This window comes from Ambystoma mexicanum, chromosome 9 (assembly GCF_040938575.1).
Source record: "Ambystoma mexicanum isolate Mex_15411 chromosome 9, UKY_AmexF1_1, whole genome shotgun sequence".
Lineage (NCBI taxonomy): Eukaryota > Metazoa > Chordata > Amphibia > Caudata > Ambystomatidae > Ambystoma > Ambystoma mexicanum.
Genome location: NC_090931.1, coordinates 554,461,905 through 554,480,063, shown reverse-complemented (window position 1 = coordinate 554,480,063; position 18,159 = coordinate 554,461,905). Strand labels below are relative to the sequence as shown.

Below are 18,159 nucleotides of genomic sequence, written 5' to 3'. Positions count from 1 at the left end.
CGCCGACTCACTCAGCAGGGAGCTGCGCTCGTGCCACGAGTGGGAACTACGACAGGATCTAGTGGACCGCCTCTTCCGACGGTGGGGCACACCCCAGATCGATCTGTTCGCGACGGCGACGAACTCCAAGTGCCGGAGGTTCGCCAGCAGGTTTCCCCAGCCGAGGAGCATGGGCGATGCTTTCTCGTTCCCCTGGGAGGGCCTGTTCCTATACGCGTTCCCTCCATTGCCACTGCTGATCTGGCTCATCAACCAGCTCAAGAGGTCCCGGTGCAGGATGATCCTCGTCGCACCTGCGTGGCCGAGGCAGATATGGTTCCCGGACCTTCTGGATTTGTCAGCGTCCCCGTCAATCAAGCTGCCAGTGGACGCGGATCTGCTCTCCAGGGAAGGAGGCGCCATCCTCCATCACGACCCGAAGTCGCTGAACTTGCAGGCCTGGCTCCTGCAGCGTTAGAGTTTGGAGGATACGACATACCGGCCGACTGCAGAGAGGTTGTTGCAAAGGCCAGGGCGTCCTTAACTCTTAAATGCTATGGACACAAATGGAAGAGGTTCTCTGTCTGGTGCCACGCACAGAAGATTGACCCTCTGCGGATTACGGCTCCGCAAGTACTGCCGTACCTACTGACGCTGGCCAAAGCTGGACTGGCGCATGCGTCCATCAAGATTAATCTTGCTGCGATCTCCCGATACACCAGAACCACGGGGCGGACGTCCTTGTGGTCTCATCGTCTGGTGAAGGAGTTCATGAAGGGACTGTTCAGATCGTTCCCGTCGGTGAAGGCTCCGGCCCTGGCGTGGAAGCTCAACGTGGTGCTGACCAAGCTCATGGGACCTCCGTTCGAGCCTCTGCACTCGGCCCCGTTGAAGTTCTTGTGGAAAACAGCGTTTCTTGTGGCCATCACCTCCGCACGACGGGTGGGAGAGATCCAGGCCCTTTCCTGCAAGGCCCCGTACTTGACTTTTCACGACACGAGGGTAGTGCTCAGGACGCACCCCTCCTTCATGCCCAAGGTGCCGTCGGACTTCCACCTCAACGAACCCTTGGTGTTGCCTGTTTTCTTCCCGTCGCCTTCGTCGCCGGCTGAGAGGACTTTGCACCCGCTGGATGTGGCTAGAGCGCTGAAGTTCTACGTGGACCGCACGAAGGGTTTTCGGAAGACGTCACAGCTCTTTGTGAACTTTGGACCTGTCAATCAGGGGAAGGCTCTCTCGAAGGCTTCCATTTCCAGATGGCTCTCTGGCTGTATCATGTACTGTCATCGGTTGGCAAACCGACCCCTGCCTCGCCGTCCGAGAGCCCATTCCACCAGAGCGATTGCAGATACCACGGCGTTCCTATCTGGTGTGCCCTTGCTGGACATCTGCAGGGCTGCTACGTGGAGGTCGACGCACACCTTCACGAAATTCTACTGCGTCGATCGGGATTCCAGGGAGGAGTCCAGGGTCGGCCAAGCAGTGCTGCGCAACCTGTTCGCCTAAGGTGAGCCTGGTGAGGAGGTAAGATTTGCTTAATGTTGAGTTTGATGTGATGCTTAATGTTGAGCCTTTGCCACCTCCCGTGGTTGTGCATGTGTGTACTGCTATGTATTCTTTATTCATGAGCATGTGAATCCATGCCAGACCCCATGCTGGAGAAGGAACAAGTTACTTACCTGTAACTGTTGTTCTCCAGCATGGGTCTGGCATGGATTCACATGCGAACCCTCCCGCCTACCCCTCTGCAGCTCTTCACTTGGTCATACTGCCACTTCACGTGCTACCAAATCTGAAGATGGCTGCCAGAGGCGGGGCTTAGGTAGAGGGCAGTCATTGGCTGTGGTCAGTATGACGCAGAGATCAGTGATTAGTTGCTACTACGAAAGACAGATCAGAAACGAAACTGATACTGGTGTTTTCTTTACCGAGGAGTCCCAGCCTGACGACGGGGAATATTCATGAGCATGTGAATCCATGCCAGACCCATGCTGGAGAACAACAGTTACAGGTAAGTAACTTGTTCCTTACGAGCACGGGGGATAAAGCAGGCGCTCTACTTGCCGCGCGACTCCGGGGGCAATGCCAACAGCGATGGGTGCCCACGATCCAAAACGAAGGTGATTCTCGCGACCCACACCCTCCCAATGTCCCTGAAGCCTTTGCCAACTTCTACAAGACACTATATACATCACAGGCCGCCCGCATCCGAAATAGATAGCAGATTACATGGAAAAAATATCCTTGCCAACTCTCCCGCCAGACATAGCACAAACCTTGGAAGCCCCCATCATCGGAGAAGAAATTGAAGAGGCAAACAAGAGACTTCCCATAGGGAAAGCCCCCGGAAATGATGGCTACACAGCATGGTTTTATAAGACCTTCAAAGATGCCCTTCTCCCCTTCATGGTCGATCTCTTCAATAACATCCTTCATTCCGGAGTGGCCCCGGAATCGTTTTCGGAAGCACTAATAACTGTCATCCCCAAGGAGGGTAAGGACCCCAAGCTGTGCGCCTCATACCGTCCAATATCCCTCTTAAACATTGATGCTAAAATCTACACAAGAATCCTCACAGCGAGGCTGGAGACACACATGCCGGCAATAATACATAACGATTAAGTGGGTTTCATCTTGGGTAGACAAGGTGCAGACTCCACCCGGAAAACCCTCCATTTAATTCACGAGGCCCATAAATCACCAAATTCATCAGCCTTACTTTCAATCGATGCTGGGAAGGCGTAGAGTCGAATGGCAGTTCCTGGAGGCCACGTTACAGAAGATAGGCCTGGGTCCCACACTTCGCCGAGGAATCAAAACGGTCTATACCACCCCAAGAACATCAGTGGCAGTAAACTCCCAATTCTCACGCTGGTTCCCTCTCAGCAGGGGGACGAGACGAGGTTGCCCCCTCTCAGCAATACTCTTTGCGCTCTCCCTGGAAACGCTCGCTCAATCGCTTTGAGCAGACCCCACGGTTGAGGGGATGCGGGTGAACGGCAGAGAATATAAATTAGCGTTGTACGCAGACGACATCCTCCTCCATGTGATAAACCCAGCAAGCTCAATCCCAAGAGCAATCCAAATAATAGAGGAATACGGCAGACTTTCAGGCTTTAAAATGAACTCAAACAAATCTACTCTCTTCCCACTCCAGCAACCATCCCCGGAACAGCAAACTGTCCTCGAACGCCTTGGGCTGATCATTGGAGGCCCAATGCTGAGATACCTGGGGATCAACCTAACAAGACATCTCGACGACTTATACGAAGCAAAGTTTCCCCAACTTCTCGAAACCCTAAAGGCTGATCTTAGAAAATGGAAGCCGCTCACGATTTCCTGGATGGGGCGCCTGAACGCAATCAAAATGGTGAGCCTCCCACGTTTCCTGTATCCTTTTCAGTTTCTGCCCATCATAATCCCGGAACACTTCTTCAGACAAGTCAAGAAGGCCATACTAGAATTCCTGTGGAATGGGAAGAAGCCCAGGATCTCCTACAACATCTTAATACTACCAAAGGAGCTAGGAGGAGTCGGCCTGCCGGACATAGAACGCTATTACCAAGCCACGCAACTCAGAGTCCTGATCCCACACCTACGAGATAGAAAGGACCTTCTATGGGTCCAGCTAGACAACAACAATCTAACCCCTGCAACATTAGCAGAATGGCTATGGGTCCCCAGACCGAAGCTCGTAAGAATGCTGCGTGAACACCCTATCCTGGGAACGATGTGGAACATATGGAAGAAAGGGAAAGCAATGTCTGGGGTTACTACGTGGCCCTCACCTCTGAGCCATCTCTGGTCCCCTGGAATCAGAGAGGAAATCCGCGAACACGCCAGATACCAGACCTGGTTTGATGCCGGCCTGGAGAGAGTCGCTCAACTTTAGAGAGAGGGGAAATTCATCTCGATTACGGAACTGGAAGAAGCTCTCCAGATACACCCGATCCCGGTGGTCTTGTACTTACGGCTGAAAGGCGTACTATCCAGGAAAGAATGGAAAACCACCACTCAAAGGGAACTAACCCCCTTTGAGACGATTCTCGACACGACCAGCACTTGTAAGGGCCTAATAGCACAAATGTACAGAACCCTAATCACGACAGATGAAGCCCCTAGTCTCCGCCTCAAGAGCAGATGGGAGAGAGATTTCGGCAGAGAATTTGAGCAACAGGCATGGGACAAAATATGTGAAACGCCCTCCAAAATATCAATTGCAGCCCAGTACAAACTACACGCAATAAAATTGCTTCTTAGATGGCAGTACGACCCACACAGGCTGTCTAAAATGTTTCAAAGTTCCAGCCCGAGATGCTGGCGACAATGCGGTAGTGATGCCAACTACTGGCACATGTGGTGGTCCTGCCCCAAAGTTTGCATCTACTGGCAAGAATTCCTGGGATGGATTAAACAATTGGATGGAATAGACAGAGAACTATCCCCATTCCTGATCCTTTTCGGCCTCGAAGAAGAGGATGACGAACTAAATAAAGTAAGAGGTCTAGTCTCCCCCCTGCTACTTGCGGCAAGGGCGGGACTGGTTATAAAATGGAAATCCCTGTGCCTCCCAGATAAAAAGGACTGGATACAGGTTGCCACAAACATCTACACTATGAAGAAGATAACAGCAGCACTGCATGACACGAAGAAGCCTGGAGCGACTTTACCAAGCAGTACATCACAAGCACAGTCATAAATGCTTCGACGCAACAAAGGGAATAACACCCACTCGGCGCACTTGGGCGTTGGACACCATATGTTCCACCGCCAATCATCCATGCCTGCCACGGTCCCGATTTAAGACCTCATAATCGAAAGACGACCAGTGATAAACGTTGCATGACCTATCGCGGTGCACCATAACAATACCACGGACAAGGAAGACTTATGAGCTGGGGAAAAGGGAGGGGAACAAGACGCTAAATTTCCTTTCATTGGAACGGAATACCTTGATGTTGTAAAATAGTGCTGGAGTATATCGAAGACGTATTCTGATGTAACAATGAATGCACAGTATATATCTATTTGTATGTTCACTTCTAATGTTAAAAATCAATAAAATTCAAGTTGAAAAAAAAAAAGGAGCCCAGGCCATTCTTCCTTGCCACAAGGCCTGGGAGACAGGACTGTCAAACTTCGTTAAGGACATATCTTTAGCTTTGAAGAGACAGAAAACACTTATGACTCTGGGGAAAGGGAAGCAACCCATTCTTGTGGAACTTTTGTTGGCTTTTCTACACCTTTTTGGAACTTTTGTTTTGTACTTCAAAGCTGGGCTGCAGGTCGACAGCCAAAAGACATTTCCCATGTCACATTATTATCCCTCACAAGTTCAGTTGTGAGGGATAGGTTAGGATTTGGACACAGGACAGGACATTTTACTGTGGACATTCTGACACGGACAGTTTCATTAGCTAATTTTGTTGAGGCAGGGAAATCCCTCTGAGAAGTAGGGCTAGTTTGATTTTCCTCCAACCTGCCCCCATTTTTGTTGTTAACAAATGTCTTTGCCAATCAACATGCCACCCTTGTGGCCACCTCTCACTTGTAGACCTTCACAATATGGACCTCATTACGACTCCGCCGGACCCGGTAATTTTTCCTCCCCAGTCCCATTTCAGCCCCATAAGGCTCAATGGGAATGGCGAGGACAGTAGCGCTGGGACCGTTAATAACGGTGCCGGAGCTACCGTCATGTTCTGCGAGCTGGTGCCGTTGTGCCCGCGAGGTCAGACCTGGCGGGTTGACAGGCACCCGCTCGCAGAACTCGTAGTATGGCTGTACGGTAGCAACGGTGCAGGTAACTTCCCGGCACCGTTGTAACCGTACTGCCATACTTGTAATGACTCCCTATGTATAATAATAATTGTTTGTTAGCACTTTAACTTTGCTTTCCATGGACATATTTACATTCATTACTATTATTACCCAATCACAATTGGTACTCATTTATCGACCTCAGAAGGATGAAAGGTTGAGTAGCTTCAGATCAAACACAGATCACAGCAACACGCGTTTAACCTCACTGCAACAAGCGTTAAACCAGCTGAGCCATCTTACTGGCTACATCACGCACAAAATGGTATGCAAATAAATCTTGAGATTGTTGTGGTAAGGGTGTTAGTTTATAATGTCAAAAAAAGTGTCAAGGTCCCTTCCCTTCACATGAGGTTCAATCATTTCTGTGCATGTATTAGGTCAATTTTCCTAAAGTGCTCCTTAAATTAGTGTAGTATACACTGTGACAAATCGAACAAATTCGTTCTTCTCCCCAAGGGGTTGCCCCTTCCACTGAGGCTAGGGAGTTGACCCGTCTCCGCAATGCCCTCCCTCGAGGTAAAGCAAAGCGAGACCTCACTCAGGGAGACTCCCCCCTTTGGGGACAAGAACCCCGGTTTCCGTGAGGTACTCCCTCAGGCCGCACATAATGTGGCCTACATTAAATGTTTTGGTATACCAAATCCTGTAAGTTATCATGACTGGGATGAAGAAACACATCAGATTGTGTCTCTTTAAATCAGAAGGTCCCAAGATCCCATCCTCTGAGACGATTGTGTGGATAACATTGCACTTGGAGAGAGAACGAGATGAGAGAAAGGGAGAACCACATACGCAAGCCGAGGGAGGCCCTGCGCTGCATCAATCCTGATAGAAAAGAAAATAAGGAAGTCTGCAAGTTTCGAATTCGCCCAGCACCACAGAGCAGTACGCCAGAGTTACGGCTTAACCACAACCTAAGAGAGTGGAAGGGCAGGAGCACAATAGAAGGTGGTATCCAGACCACCACAAAAGAATGTCCGTGGTGGGTTGCTGCTCCGAAGAACATTGATGATTCCACTGGCCAGAGAAGGCTGCTGGGTGTCTGGTCACAAAATAAACCAGCAGGACACCGTGAAGAAAGCAGAGAGCACAAGAGCAGGAACCCAATAAGAAGTGGTGGCGAGACCACAAGAGGGAGACCGTGGTGGTCCAAACAATTTCACTGATACCATCAACCCGAGAAGCATGTGGGGTGTCGGGACACCGTGACAGAGACACTGGAAAGCGCAACGCGAGAGAGAGAGACACCAGAACAAGGAAGGTTCTCCATGGTAGAAGGCTCCCGAAGACATACTCCTGTCAAAGCGAAGGTAACAACGAGAACGGCAACCCTGAGAGTACCCGGGGAGATCATTAAATACTGCACAGTTAACTCCTCCCAGTATCAAATATGAAACAGAGTTAAATGTGAACCAAAGAAGATTTAAATATTGTGATTCTAGAGAAAGAACTGTTTAACAAGTGAATAATGAGAGAAGAGAAAATAAGAATAGAAATACCCTGGGAAAAGGTGGAAGTAATTTTGCACATTATACAAAGTAAATATAGTGTTGAAAAGAAACGGAACCTAAGTAAGCAATTGAATCACTCTGCAAATAAAGTACAACAAAGCTCGGAGAACTGCAACCAAGAATGGAGAACCTTCACGGGGATCTCTTATTAATTCTCCTAAGAGGAGAGAAAACCAAAGAACACAATTAAGGAACTAATGAGCTTAATCCAAGAAGTCACAAGAGGCCATTTGTGGATTATGTATTAAAGCCCAAGAACCCAACCAAGGAAGTGAAGAATTCTGGTCCACATAGTCAAGAAAGACTACAGACTTGTGGTTTTGTTTTTGTTTTTTTGCAGTGATAGGGTCAGTAAGGATAGTTCTGGACCGCGCACGTATTCATTCTGGACATTTCATGACTGACTGACGAGCACCTTCGTTAATAACATAGGTAGGGAACACCTATAGTGTTAAGCAAGGACAGGCATAATCCTTTTATTTTGATTAAAACACTTGGTATCATTCCCTCAGTGAGTCCCTGTCCTTCCTTTGACTTACCAACACCCATTTATCTGTGACCAGACATTCTTAAAACACACTTTACTCCTCTTCCAAAGAATGATGTAAAAATCTCACCAATTTGCTTTGCCCAAGCAGTAGGTCTGTATCCTGGATGTAACCTGCATTTCTAACGTTTATACATCCTAGAACATATGTTGTTGTGTCACTGCTGGGCTCTGTGGCGTTGAACTTAAAACATTCTTAGTTTCTTTTTAGGATGCCCCTTTGAAGAAAGAAGGCCCTGTGCAAGTAACTCTCAAAGATCTGATGAACGTTAAACTCAGGAAGACCAGTGAAAACGTTGAGAAACAAAAGGTAAAGGAAGATTGGGCATCAAGAGACCATCTTACTGGTCAATGCCTTATTCAGAGGTTTCTTTGTCAGTTATGTAGAATCCTACAAGGACTGACAATTGTCCTAGGGAATTCTTTGGTTGGTCTCTTCTGGCCAAGAATGTTGTTCATTCTGTATTACCATTTTGGTGGGATCTCATTCCTTCTTGAATTTCCCAATGTGGGATTTTCTTTGTGTGTGCTAAGTGTAGCATTTTTAAACCCTTTTGCAAAGCAAAATAAAGAATCCAGCCCTTCCTGATGTCCTGCTCCATTTGAGTAGATCTTCTTAAATGTATGGTTATCTAGCAATGAAAGGTGCATTGCATTTAAGAAAATATGTAGGTGTCATACATCATTGTTGGCCGAACTTTAATCCTCGGTTTTTGAATGATCTCCTGACGCACATCACTTGTGAGATGTTTAATGGCTGCATGGTTAAAATAGATATTGATGCTTTGTCATTGTAACCACCAGCACTGTCTTGTCTGAGCCTACAAGACCATGTTTTAAGAGTAAGGATGGAAGGCTGCGCTACTTCTACAGGATATCAAAGTTAAAAAAATACAGAGGCTTAGGTGTCACCCAACAGGCCATACAGTGTCTACACTACGGTGCTGTGCTTGGCTGGAGCAGCTGTTCACAGGTGTTCATGTCCATACCCTCCCAGGCTGGTCCTAAAAAGACAGAGTAACACCTATTGCTAACTGCGTCTGACTGTACATTGGGCAGCTCACATAATACGTTCCTCACATAGCAGTATTTTATGCTTTAATTAGTTGACTAGGACCCAAGGCACCACCGAACATGATGGTTTGGATGACTAGCAGCTGCCAACAATATAAGCCTCTGGAGCTGGCACAGTAATACACCAGAAGACCTTCCTGTGGCAGTGCGTTTTCCAGCAAGACTCCACAACAAACTGGTTATTTTCAAGTGCATGTGCCATTGCCCGACCCCTGGATTTTTGGGAAGTACTTCCACTTTAGCATGAAGCTCCTTCAGAATTCTTTTGCTCTGTGGATTTCTATATCAAGAACTCCACATTTTAAAACCCCAATACTGCAAAATGTGGACTGCCTCCAATTACGTATACCAAATCCCAGTTGTGTTGTATCCAACTTGTCTTATTTCTTCTCTTTTTAATCAGAGATCACCAAAAAAGGAACGACATCCCTTGGTGAGGCTATCCGATTTGCAAAGCTTGAATCTAAGACCAAAAACCATCTTGCCACAGACACATGTTTCGCTTATTTTATTGTAAGTAAAGCATTCAATTGTACCATCTGATAAAGACTGTGATGGGCAAGACTTTGTGTACAATAGACTCCAAGATACTGTCGTGTGTAGCATTAGAAGATTGCAGAAATGGAGCATGTGGAGGTACCCGTAATATAGAGCATGAAACCGGTATTGGTTGTACTGCAGCAATTTTGTTTCACTTCATAGCTCTGTGGTATGATATGGCATTTGTAATGCGCCTATACAAAAGTGTTTCAAGGCGCAACGAGGCAGGGCGGGGGAACAAGGGGAGACAGTCAACGATCCTACTAGGCCAGGTGTCATTCAGATCGCGCAAGTGCAAGGGTAGAGGGGAAGGGGAAAAGTGCATGGGGGAAAGTGCAGTACAGGGTTATTAGCATACAGCATACAGGATAAATAACAAGGGCCAGCTGGTGGCAAGTGCGAGGTAAGTGCAGACAAGTGCTGGGAAGGGGGGCTGTAGGGATACAGACACAGTCCCGCAGTGCAGGGCTTGCTGGGGAGGCAGTGCAGGGGGGAGTGGCTGGGCCAAGGACCAAGAACGGTGAGTGGCCCAGTTGCAGATTCAGTGCAGTTTCAGTAGTATTAGCAGGGGAGAGGGGGAGAGAAAGCGGAGGCAAAGAGGAAGGTTTTGAGGTGCTTCCGGAACCGGAGATGGTTCTCCTCAAGTTTCAGGGAGGCAGGAAGGCTGTTCCAGAGGGAGGCCCTGCAGCGGAGAGAGATCTGCCCCCAACTCGTTGTTTGGAGAAGCGGCTGACCCTGAGGGAGTTGGAGGCGGATGAGCATAGAGCTCGAGGAGGAAGATATTTAGGAAGAGAGAGTTGAAGGTATTTTGGCCCAAGGCCCCAGACGGCCTTGTGGACAATACAGAGGGTTTTGAACTTGATCCTCGCAGTCACTGGGAGCCAGTGTAGTGATTTCAGTCCTGGAGAGATACGCACTTTTCCCCTTTTTCTTTTTTTCTTCTTTTCCCGTTGCTTTCTCACTATACCTACCGTTGATCTAAGGTGAACTGTATAAACTGCACTTTCATGATTTAACTGCGAATGTATAACGTGTATTTCTCCTGTAACTAAGTTCTTAAGCAACCTTGTACTGTTTGCGCCCAGCTACCCCTTCGGGTTTGGTTTCTTCGCTATACCAAATAAACAAACAAACAAACAAACAAACGGTCCCTGGGCTTGAGGCCAAGGACAAGTCTTGCAGTCCTGTTCTGGATGAGTTGCAAAGGGCGGAGAATAGAGGCGGGCAGATTTAGATAGAGGCTGTTACAGTAGTCCAGCTTCGAGAGAACCAGGGCTGTAGAGACAGTGAGCTTCTGGGGGAAGGAGAGAAAAGGATGGATACCTCTGGGGAGGTGTAGCTGGTAGTGTGACTTCTTAGAGACGTCGGATATGTGAGGAGAGAAGGAGAGTGTGGAGTGGAAGATGACCCCAAGGTTTTTTGCCTTGCAGGTAGGAGCAGGAAGAGGGCCCAGAGAGCAGCAGGGAAGGAGGGAGTGGGAGTGCCGATGAGTAGAATCTCGGTCTTACTGGCATTAAGGCAGAGGTCGTTGGCGGCACACCATTCCTGGATAGCAGAAAGACGGTCAGAGATGAGGGAAGGAGAAGAGGAGGCCGAGGGTAGCCTGAAAATGACCTGGGTATCATCCGCATAGCGCTGAAAGTAGGGGCAGAGAGCGGCGATGCGGTGAGCGAGAAGTGCCAGATACTGGTTGAACAGCCTGGGAGAGAGGTTAGATCCCTGGGGGACACCACAGGTAGAGAAAAAGATGTCAGAGAGGAAAGACCCCAGTTGGACCTGGAAGGGTCGATTTGAGAGGAAAGAGGTCAGCCACGCCAGAGCCTGACCAGTGATACCCAGGTTATCACGGAGACGGTTGAGCAGGATGGTATGGTTGACAGTATCAAAGGCAGAAGAGAGATCAAGCAAAATGAGAACACATGGAATGTTAGAGTCAAGGTTCGAGAGCACAGGAAAGTAAATTACCCCAGGTGGATGTCTGATTGGTCCTAGAACCGGAGGAAATATGTGAAAGAAAGTAAGAACAGATATTGGGATCCATGGAGGTAGTATGCAATTGTTGTGGAGCTTTGCTGGAAAGAGGTCTACTGTTTAAAGAAAGTGGTAACCGAGGGATTAGGGCTGAAGTAGCGATACAGAGAGGGTGCCCTAGATTTTCAGTTGAGCGGACTAGTCCTCGAAGAGAAAACTGCTAAAAGGTTAACATTAGCTATTCATAAGTGCATTTGAAACTAATAAAGAGGTCTATAATCTAGTCATAGAAGAGAATTGGCACTAGGAAGTGCCTTGGAGAGGGGTAAACTTCCAGCAATATTCAGCTGGCTTTTGAACTGTTGGTATACCTAGTTAATGGTGTTCTGAAAACGTGCTTGTTTTTTTTTAACCAAATCTAATTGCAAGCTCTTCCAGCCAGAGCTTAACAAAGAATTGGACACCAATCCTCGTTGTCCGTTTTGGAGCTTTCATTGGACTGCCTATGCGGTAGATGCTGCGACACCAACTTTTTGATATTTTCCTTTTTTTGTCACTTCTTTTAATCTGTGCTTTTCAGTCTCAAACGAAGAAAAAAACGATTGTCTAGTCGCGTGTAAATTCATATTCTGCAATTTTGCTGTAATGAGTTTCTTGTTTTGACCCACTCTGCGTTTTCACAGCAGGGAGCATTTGCAATTAAGATTTTAATTTCTTTCTAATAAAGCCATGTTTTTTCAACAGATCTCCTAACAAAAGTCAAATAGATCTTCGAAAACATCTTAAAAAGGTGAACTTAAAAAGGTAAATGCGTTGTAAATATTTTCTTCTAATTAAGTATGTAAATGAAGGTAAGATCATGATTGCCCTACTTGAATGATACTTAGATTTTCAACTACTTGGTGACTCGTTAGTAACAATAACCAAAAAGTGACTATTATCATGAAAACCCTCGACATGTTCTGGTTTCTTAAAATGCATGCATGTTTTAATCCTTTTCGTTCCTGCTGACCCTACAAAACGGGAGCCTGCTTTCAAGAATTCTTTTTACACTCAGTCTTTGGTGGGAGAGGTAAGTATTTTTCTCATGGCAGTATTCATGGAATTGCAAGTTACCCTTCACCCCCCACAGCCACTTTCCTCCTCCAACCATGAAGGTCATTCAGGAAACCTGAGGGCTGAGGGGGACGCGGGCTGTTGGACCTGTGGGAAATCCAAAAAGGTCATGTCACTTGATCTTACTCAACATCAGCAGTACAATGGTCGCCTGTGGACAAAATGATCACCTTGGGCAGTGGGGGGGTGATGCTACTTCATGGTTTTTTCTTGAAGCTAGTTCCTACATGAATTAATGCAAAGCTCCACAGCTCCCCCCAGCCCCAACTACTGTAGTCACTGGTGAGGTAAATGGGCGTTGTAGAACAAAATATATGGAGAACCCAGATGTTTGTTGAGTAAAACTGAACTTCTATTCAGTGGCTGAATGACTATGCATGAAAAGATATGCTGCGGTCCAACTCAGCCCTGCACCATGCCCCCAAACTACTATAAAGATGGATTATAGATCCACTGTCCGTCTACAGTACAAACTGTCTGGCAGAATAAGGGCGTTGATTTATCAGAATGAGGACAGCTTTTGAGCAGTCATCGATTTGCACAGATAAAGTGAGCAGTAATATCCTGTGTCCCATTGGCGGCTGGAAAAGTAACATTGAACAGTACATGCTATCAACTGGCATGTAAATGCTGCAGCATAGTCAGACTAGAAATGCATGTCTATCGTACAAAGTGTCAAAACCTGTTCAGAGTTGTGTGTATGTGGTTTTTCTATACCGTGACAACTAAAATAGAAGGGGAATTGTAAACAATGTTCACAGTATACAATGGTAGTACTGCCAGGGTGGGCATGACTTCTTCAACTGAGAAAATGGCTGTGAAGAACTGCAATAATAGAAGATGGTGCAGAGCATTGTGCCATGGGACATTTGCACCATCAGTACATACCTAAACACAAAAGCGGGGCGTTTCTACTGAACAACATTTTGTGTGAATGATGGTCCATGGCATGACACAATAGTTTAATTTAATTGTGGCCAATGTGCAGTTTTTTAAAAAATAAATCTCACCAATGCTTAAACACAGCAACCCTACTGCAAAGTGGCCATTGCAGGGTCACAGAATGGGCATAGCAATTGGGTGCTGTATGTGGGACAACTGCTGAATGGAACACTGTTCTGTTGTTTTACAAACATTAATTATGTAACTACTGCGCTTGTGTCACACACCCCAAACCACCCCCACATCACACCCTGCACACTCACTGAACATCTCTCGCCTGCTATGTCTGCACTAGTGTGGGGTACTCCCTACAGTGTGGTGCTTTGTAAGTTTTTGGTTTGTTTTATTGGATCCAGTTGGCATCCTTGGCCTCTTATCCTCGCAAGTTGAAATGCACAGAGATTGCATGCAGTCCTTAAAAGGGGCCTTTACATTTTTAAAATGTATTATTATTATTAGTGTGCTTCAGTAAAAAAACTTTTCACACATATTAACAAAATTCATATAAATGCTTCAAAAGAATTTTTTTAATTATATATTTATTTTGGGGTCCGGGATTAAAAAAAAAATTGTAAAAAAAGGGGGGGGGGGGAGAGTAGGGGGAAACCCCCCATTTCGGATAAAAAAACGTCATCAAAAAAGAATTCGACTTTTTTTTTTTAGATTTTTTTTTTTCGAGATTTTCTTTTTGAGATTATGACCATAAACCGTCGACACAGATACAGGTTTTAGATTTACCCATCTCCCAGTGAGTGCAGGGTTATCTTTAAGATCATTAATTAGTGTCTCAGCCTTGTGCCAAACATCTCTTAATGCTGCAGATAAGATCATAGATGTAGCCGCCATACAAAACGTCCAAAAAGCATCATCCTCAGTGTTTTCCACGTTCAACACAAATTTTCTATATCCTTAAAATAAAATCCATAGAACATCTGGTACGACGTTAATAGGTGCCTAACTGTTTCTAAGGAGAAATGGCATAACCTACATTTACTGTTATCTCGCGAAATCCCCAGTCCACAGCCAATTATAGCTTAGACCAGGAGTTGATTCAATCATAGGCACATAATGAATCTACGGAGCAAAGAATACGGGACCACACTTAAATAATTTTGTGGACGATGCAACTTAAATGCCTGCGTGGCATATTGACTGTATAGATATTTGGTCAACAGATAATCAATATTACATCGCCAATCCCATATGTAAGCTTTTCTCTTAAGCTCTTTTAAACAGCTTAATATGCTGTGTGCCTCTGGTTGCTGTTCTGTTGTGTGAAAGCTTTCTCTTTCTTTTACGAAATCTCAACAAATTATGGCTATTTGATTTTGTGTTGATCAATATATTAAATATATTCATATGGGGATCATCTTCATAGAACAACATTTTCAAATATAATGCACTCTTCCTAATATGTAGCATGGCTTTCAAAGAGGGAATACCTAGTTCTAGTCGTATTGCTTGTAAAGGGACCCCTGACGGAGCCCCAACAACGGTCGCTACAATTTACCTTCCAATATACATAACCAGGACTTCTTGAAGTTAGAGTTGGATATAAGGCCATATAAGATCCCCTGTGTGATGCTCTCCTTATATATTTTAGACACCCCCTCTATGGAGCTGCCCCCTTGAGATGTAATAAAATGCTTAATGGCTGTACTTTTTCCTATGGCATTTCCACTTCTCTCGTTTAATTTGTGGAGTGACTTCACCATCACTTATAGCTACCCCAAGTTATTTAAAGCTGGAAACTAGTTCAATCTTTTTTTGTATCTATATGCCAGGAGAAAGCCCTTTTTATCTTGTCTTTTCCAGGTGCCATTATCTTCATTTTGGACTGGTTAAATCTCCAGCATTGGCTCTTTCATGGATTCGCATGCTGTGACTATTCCCCGTAGTTCGGCTTGGAATCCTCGTTAACATAAAGCAGTTTAAACTTAAACTGAAACTTTCAGTCACTTTTGTGCTCTAGTACAGTCATCTTTGGGTCATACTGCCCATAGCCAATATGAACATCTCCCTTTGCTTCTCCCCTGTCTGCCATCTTCAGATTTGTTTACTGCACGCTCGTGTTGGGAGTCCTCAAAATATTCTCTCAACATTTAACTACAAACTAAATATACTATATATTGTCTTTTGATTAAAAAAAAAATCGCCTTTTTCGACGACCCATCAACAACCATCCCAGACAACGAGGATGTGGAATCCATAGATAGTTTCCCGAGGCCAGTAACTTTGAATTTTCATTGTCTGCACATTTGGGCCTACCTCATGGCTGAATCCACGAGGAAGAGCCTATTTAAGGCATGTGCCCGCTGTGGGCTGAAGAATGTGTATATCGAAGACCACCACGTACGACTGTCTCTGTCTACATCCACATCATGTTATACAGGACTGCGAGATCTGCCAGTTCTTTTCCAACAAAACGCTGCATGATCGTCACTGGCACCTCGTCACGTGGCTCGAGGATGCCGGTGAGGCCTCTCATTCCGCTTCTGTACAGAGCCATGCCTCTACTGCAGGGCAGGACGGCCCAGCAAACCACCTCCAGTAAGAGGTCTAGGTCGCATGAAGAGCACGGCCGCAGCAGGAAGCAACACAGAGGCGTCCGCCGAGCTGCGGTCGTCTCACAAGGGTCGGTTATCGCCACCTAAGATAACTGCGCAAGGGGTTTCGAAGGGCAAGAGCAGACCAGTCCTTTTTCCCTGCCCAATGGAGGCAACCCCGTCCAGCAAGTCCATTTCTAAGTCTGGTGGCCACTCTTCATCATCAACTGTCAAATCTACCCTGTCCTCGTCAAAGTCGGCCCGACTAAGTCTTTGTCAATGCCCAAGTCTTCCTCCGGCTCGTCCACACCGAGACCATCTACCCCATCCACGAGTGCCCCACCATCGACGACGACAAGCTTGCAAGGTACCCTGTCGATAAAAACATTGATGACAACTACGTCGCCGACTTTGGTACCTCCGTCGACGACCCTGTCGACATCAAAAACGGTGTCTTCTCACATGGTCACGACCATCGCACCATCAACTGTCACAACCACTTTTGCCACCCCACCAACACGGTGTCAGTGCTGGCAGCACTCCCGCGACTCTCATACCCCGATCTCAGAGTGGGGTTACTCTGCTGCAGTCAGAGCGGAAGGCACCTGCTGCTAGAGAAGGCCCATGGCTGAGTCTATCCCTGGGGAACACCCTTTGCTCGGACATCAGTGGCCTGAGTCTCCAGTGCCAGCTCCCGGTTCCACTGTGGGGCACCTGCTCCCCAACCATATAGACTGTAGTGCCTGGTTTCTGTTGTATCGGCTTTAACCTCAGCTCTGTTCTCCCGGTGCCTGTTGCCCAGCATGGAAAGGCAGCTGTGTTTTTCTCTCCCTGATGCATGAAACATGGTACTGGAAAATCTCTACTTTGTACTGAAAGATTCAGTGGACAAACCCAGCACTTCTGAACTGACGGGCAAGAGTATTAGATGCCTGCTAGACCAGCTGGGTTACCCTCAGAGACTATTGCTGAATCCACCGCTTGAGAGACGCACAGAACATCCAGAGATCAGTCTTTTACTTTCTTCTGAGCTCGCTTTCCTTCCTCCCTGTTTTTGGTGACATGGTACGTCTCATGCTCCTTGACTTGTCTGCAACTGTCTTGCTGCTTGGCCACCTGGTGAGTTGGACGTAGTTTCTCAGTGAATTTCAGTTCTCCAGCATGGGGTCTGGCATGGATTCACATGCTCATGAATATTCCCCGTCGTCAGGCTGGGAATCCTCGGTAAAGAAAAAACCAGTATCAGTTTCGTTTCTGATCTGTCTTTCGTAGTAATAACCAATCACTGGTCTCTGCGTCATACTGACCACAGCCAATGACTGCCCTCTACCTAAGCACCGCCTCTGGCAGCCATCTTCAGATTTTTACCGCACGTTCATGTGTTGGGATCCTCGTGCTATTGCTCTCGAGCGTTAGTGCTATTTTTTCGCGCTTTTTCACAAAAACTTCGATTCTTTCGGTCAAAAGAGCCTCAAGCTCCACCGATCCTACATCCGATCAACGGGGACCCGTGTCGGATTCATCTGTGCCCCTCAAGGGTGAAGATTCGTCGAGCTACACTTCGGAGGACTCCAGAAGCTTCTCAGGCCCGGTCTCGGAGATGGCCCAGGAGAAGGGAAGCTCGACGCCCGGAAAGCTGTTCAGGGCCTGCCCTGGATGCCAGCTGCAGAACGTCTTCAAGGAGGACGAACACTCTTTCTGCCTTTACTGCCTTCATGGGGACAAGACGCACGTGGAGAAGGACTGTGCGTTTTGCGGCAACATGTCGGAACGGACCATGAAGGACCGCCATCAACGTCTCGCCAGCTGGCTGGAGGGTAAGAGCCCGTCTGGCGAGAAGAAGAAGAAATCTGAGCGGTCTTCTAAGACCTTTGAGGGCGCCCCGGCGACGGGGGCCCAACATAAGGCCAAGCACCGCGAGTCCGCTGGCACCGGGAGCGCCGAACGGTCGGGCTCTACGGGCGCCAGGCAGGGCGCACCCTCCCCGGCACCATCAACCACGAGCCAACGCTCTGGGTCGGGTAAGAGGAAGGCCGAGCACCCGGCGAAGCTCCTGGAGAGACCCCGGTCGAGCTCTAAGGCAGAGGAGGAGCGTGGCAGTGCCCCCTCC

The 18,159-nt window shown here is 47.1% G+C and overlaps 1 protein-coding gene across 2 annotated transcripts in view; it reads left to right on the top strand.

Moving 5' to 3' along the window:
• The window catches only part of PRR11 (proline rich 11), a 231,101-nt gene that overhangs the window by 136,895 nt on the left and 76,047 nt on the right, over positions 1–18,159 (top strand). For both annotated transcript variants that reach the window (XM_069615149.1, XM_069615150.1), the window contains 3 exons: positions 8,072–8,170; positions 9,338–9,447; positions 12,190–12,249. In XM_069615149.1, coding sequence (XP_069471250.1) covers positions 8,072–8,170; positions 9,338–9,447; positions 12,190–12,249 — 269 coding nt within the window. The remainder of the gene's footprint in view (positions 1–8,071; positions 8,171–9,337; positions 9,448–12,189; positions 12,250–18,159) is intronic.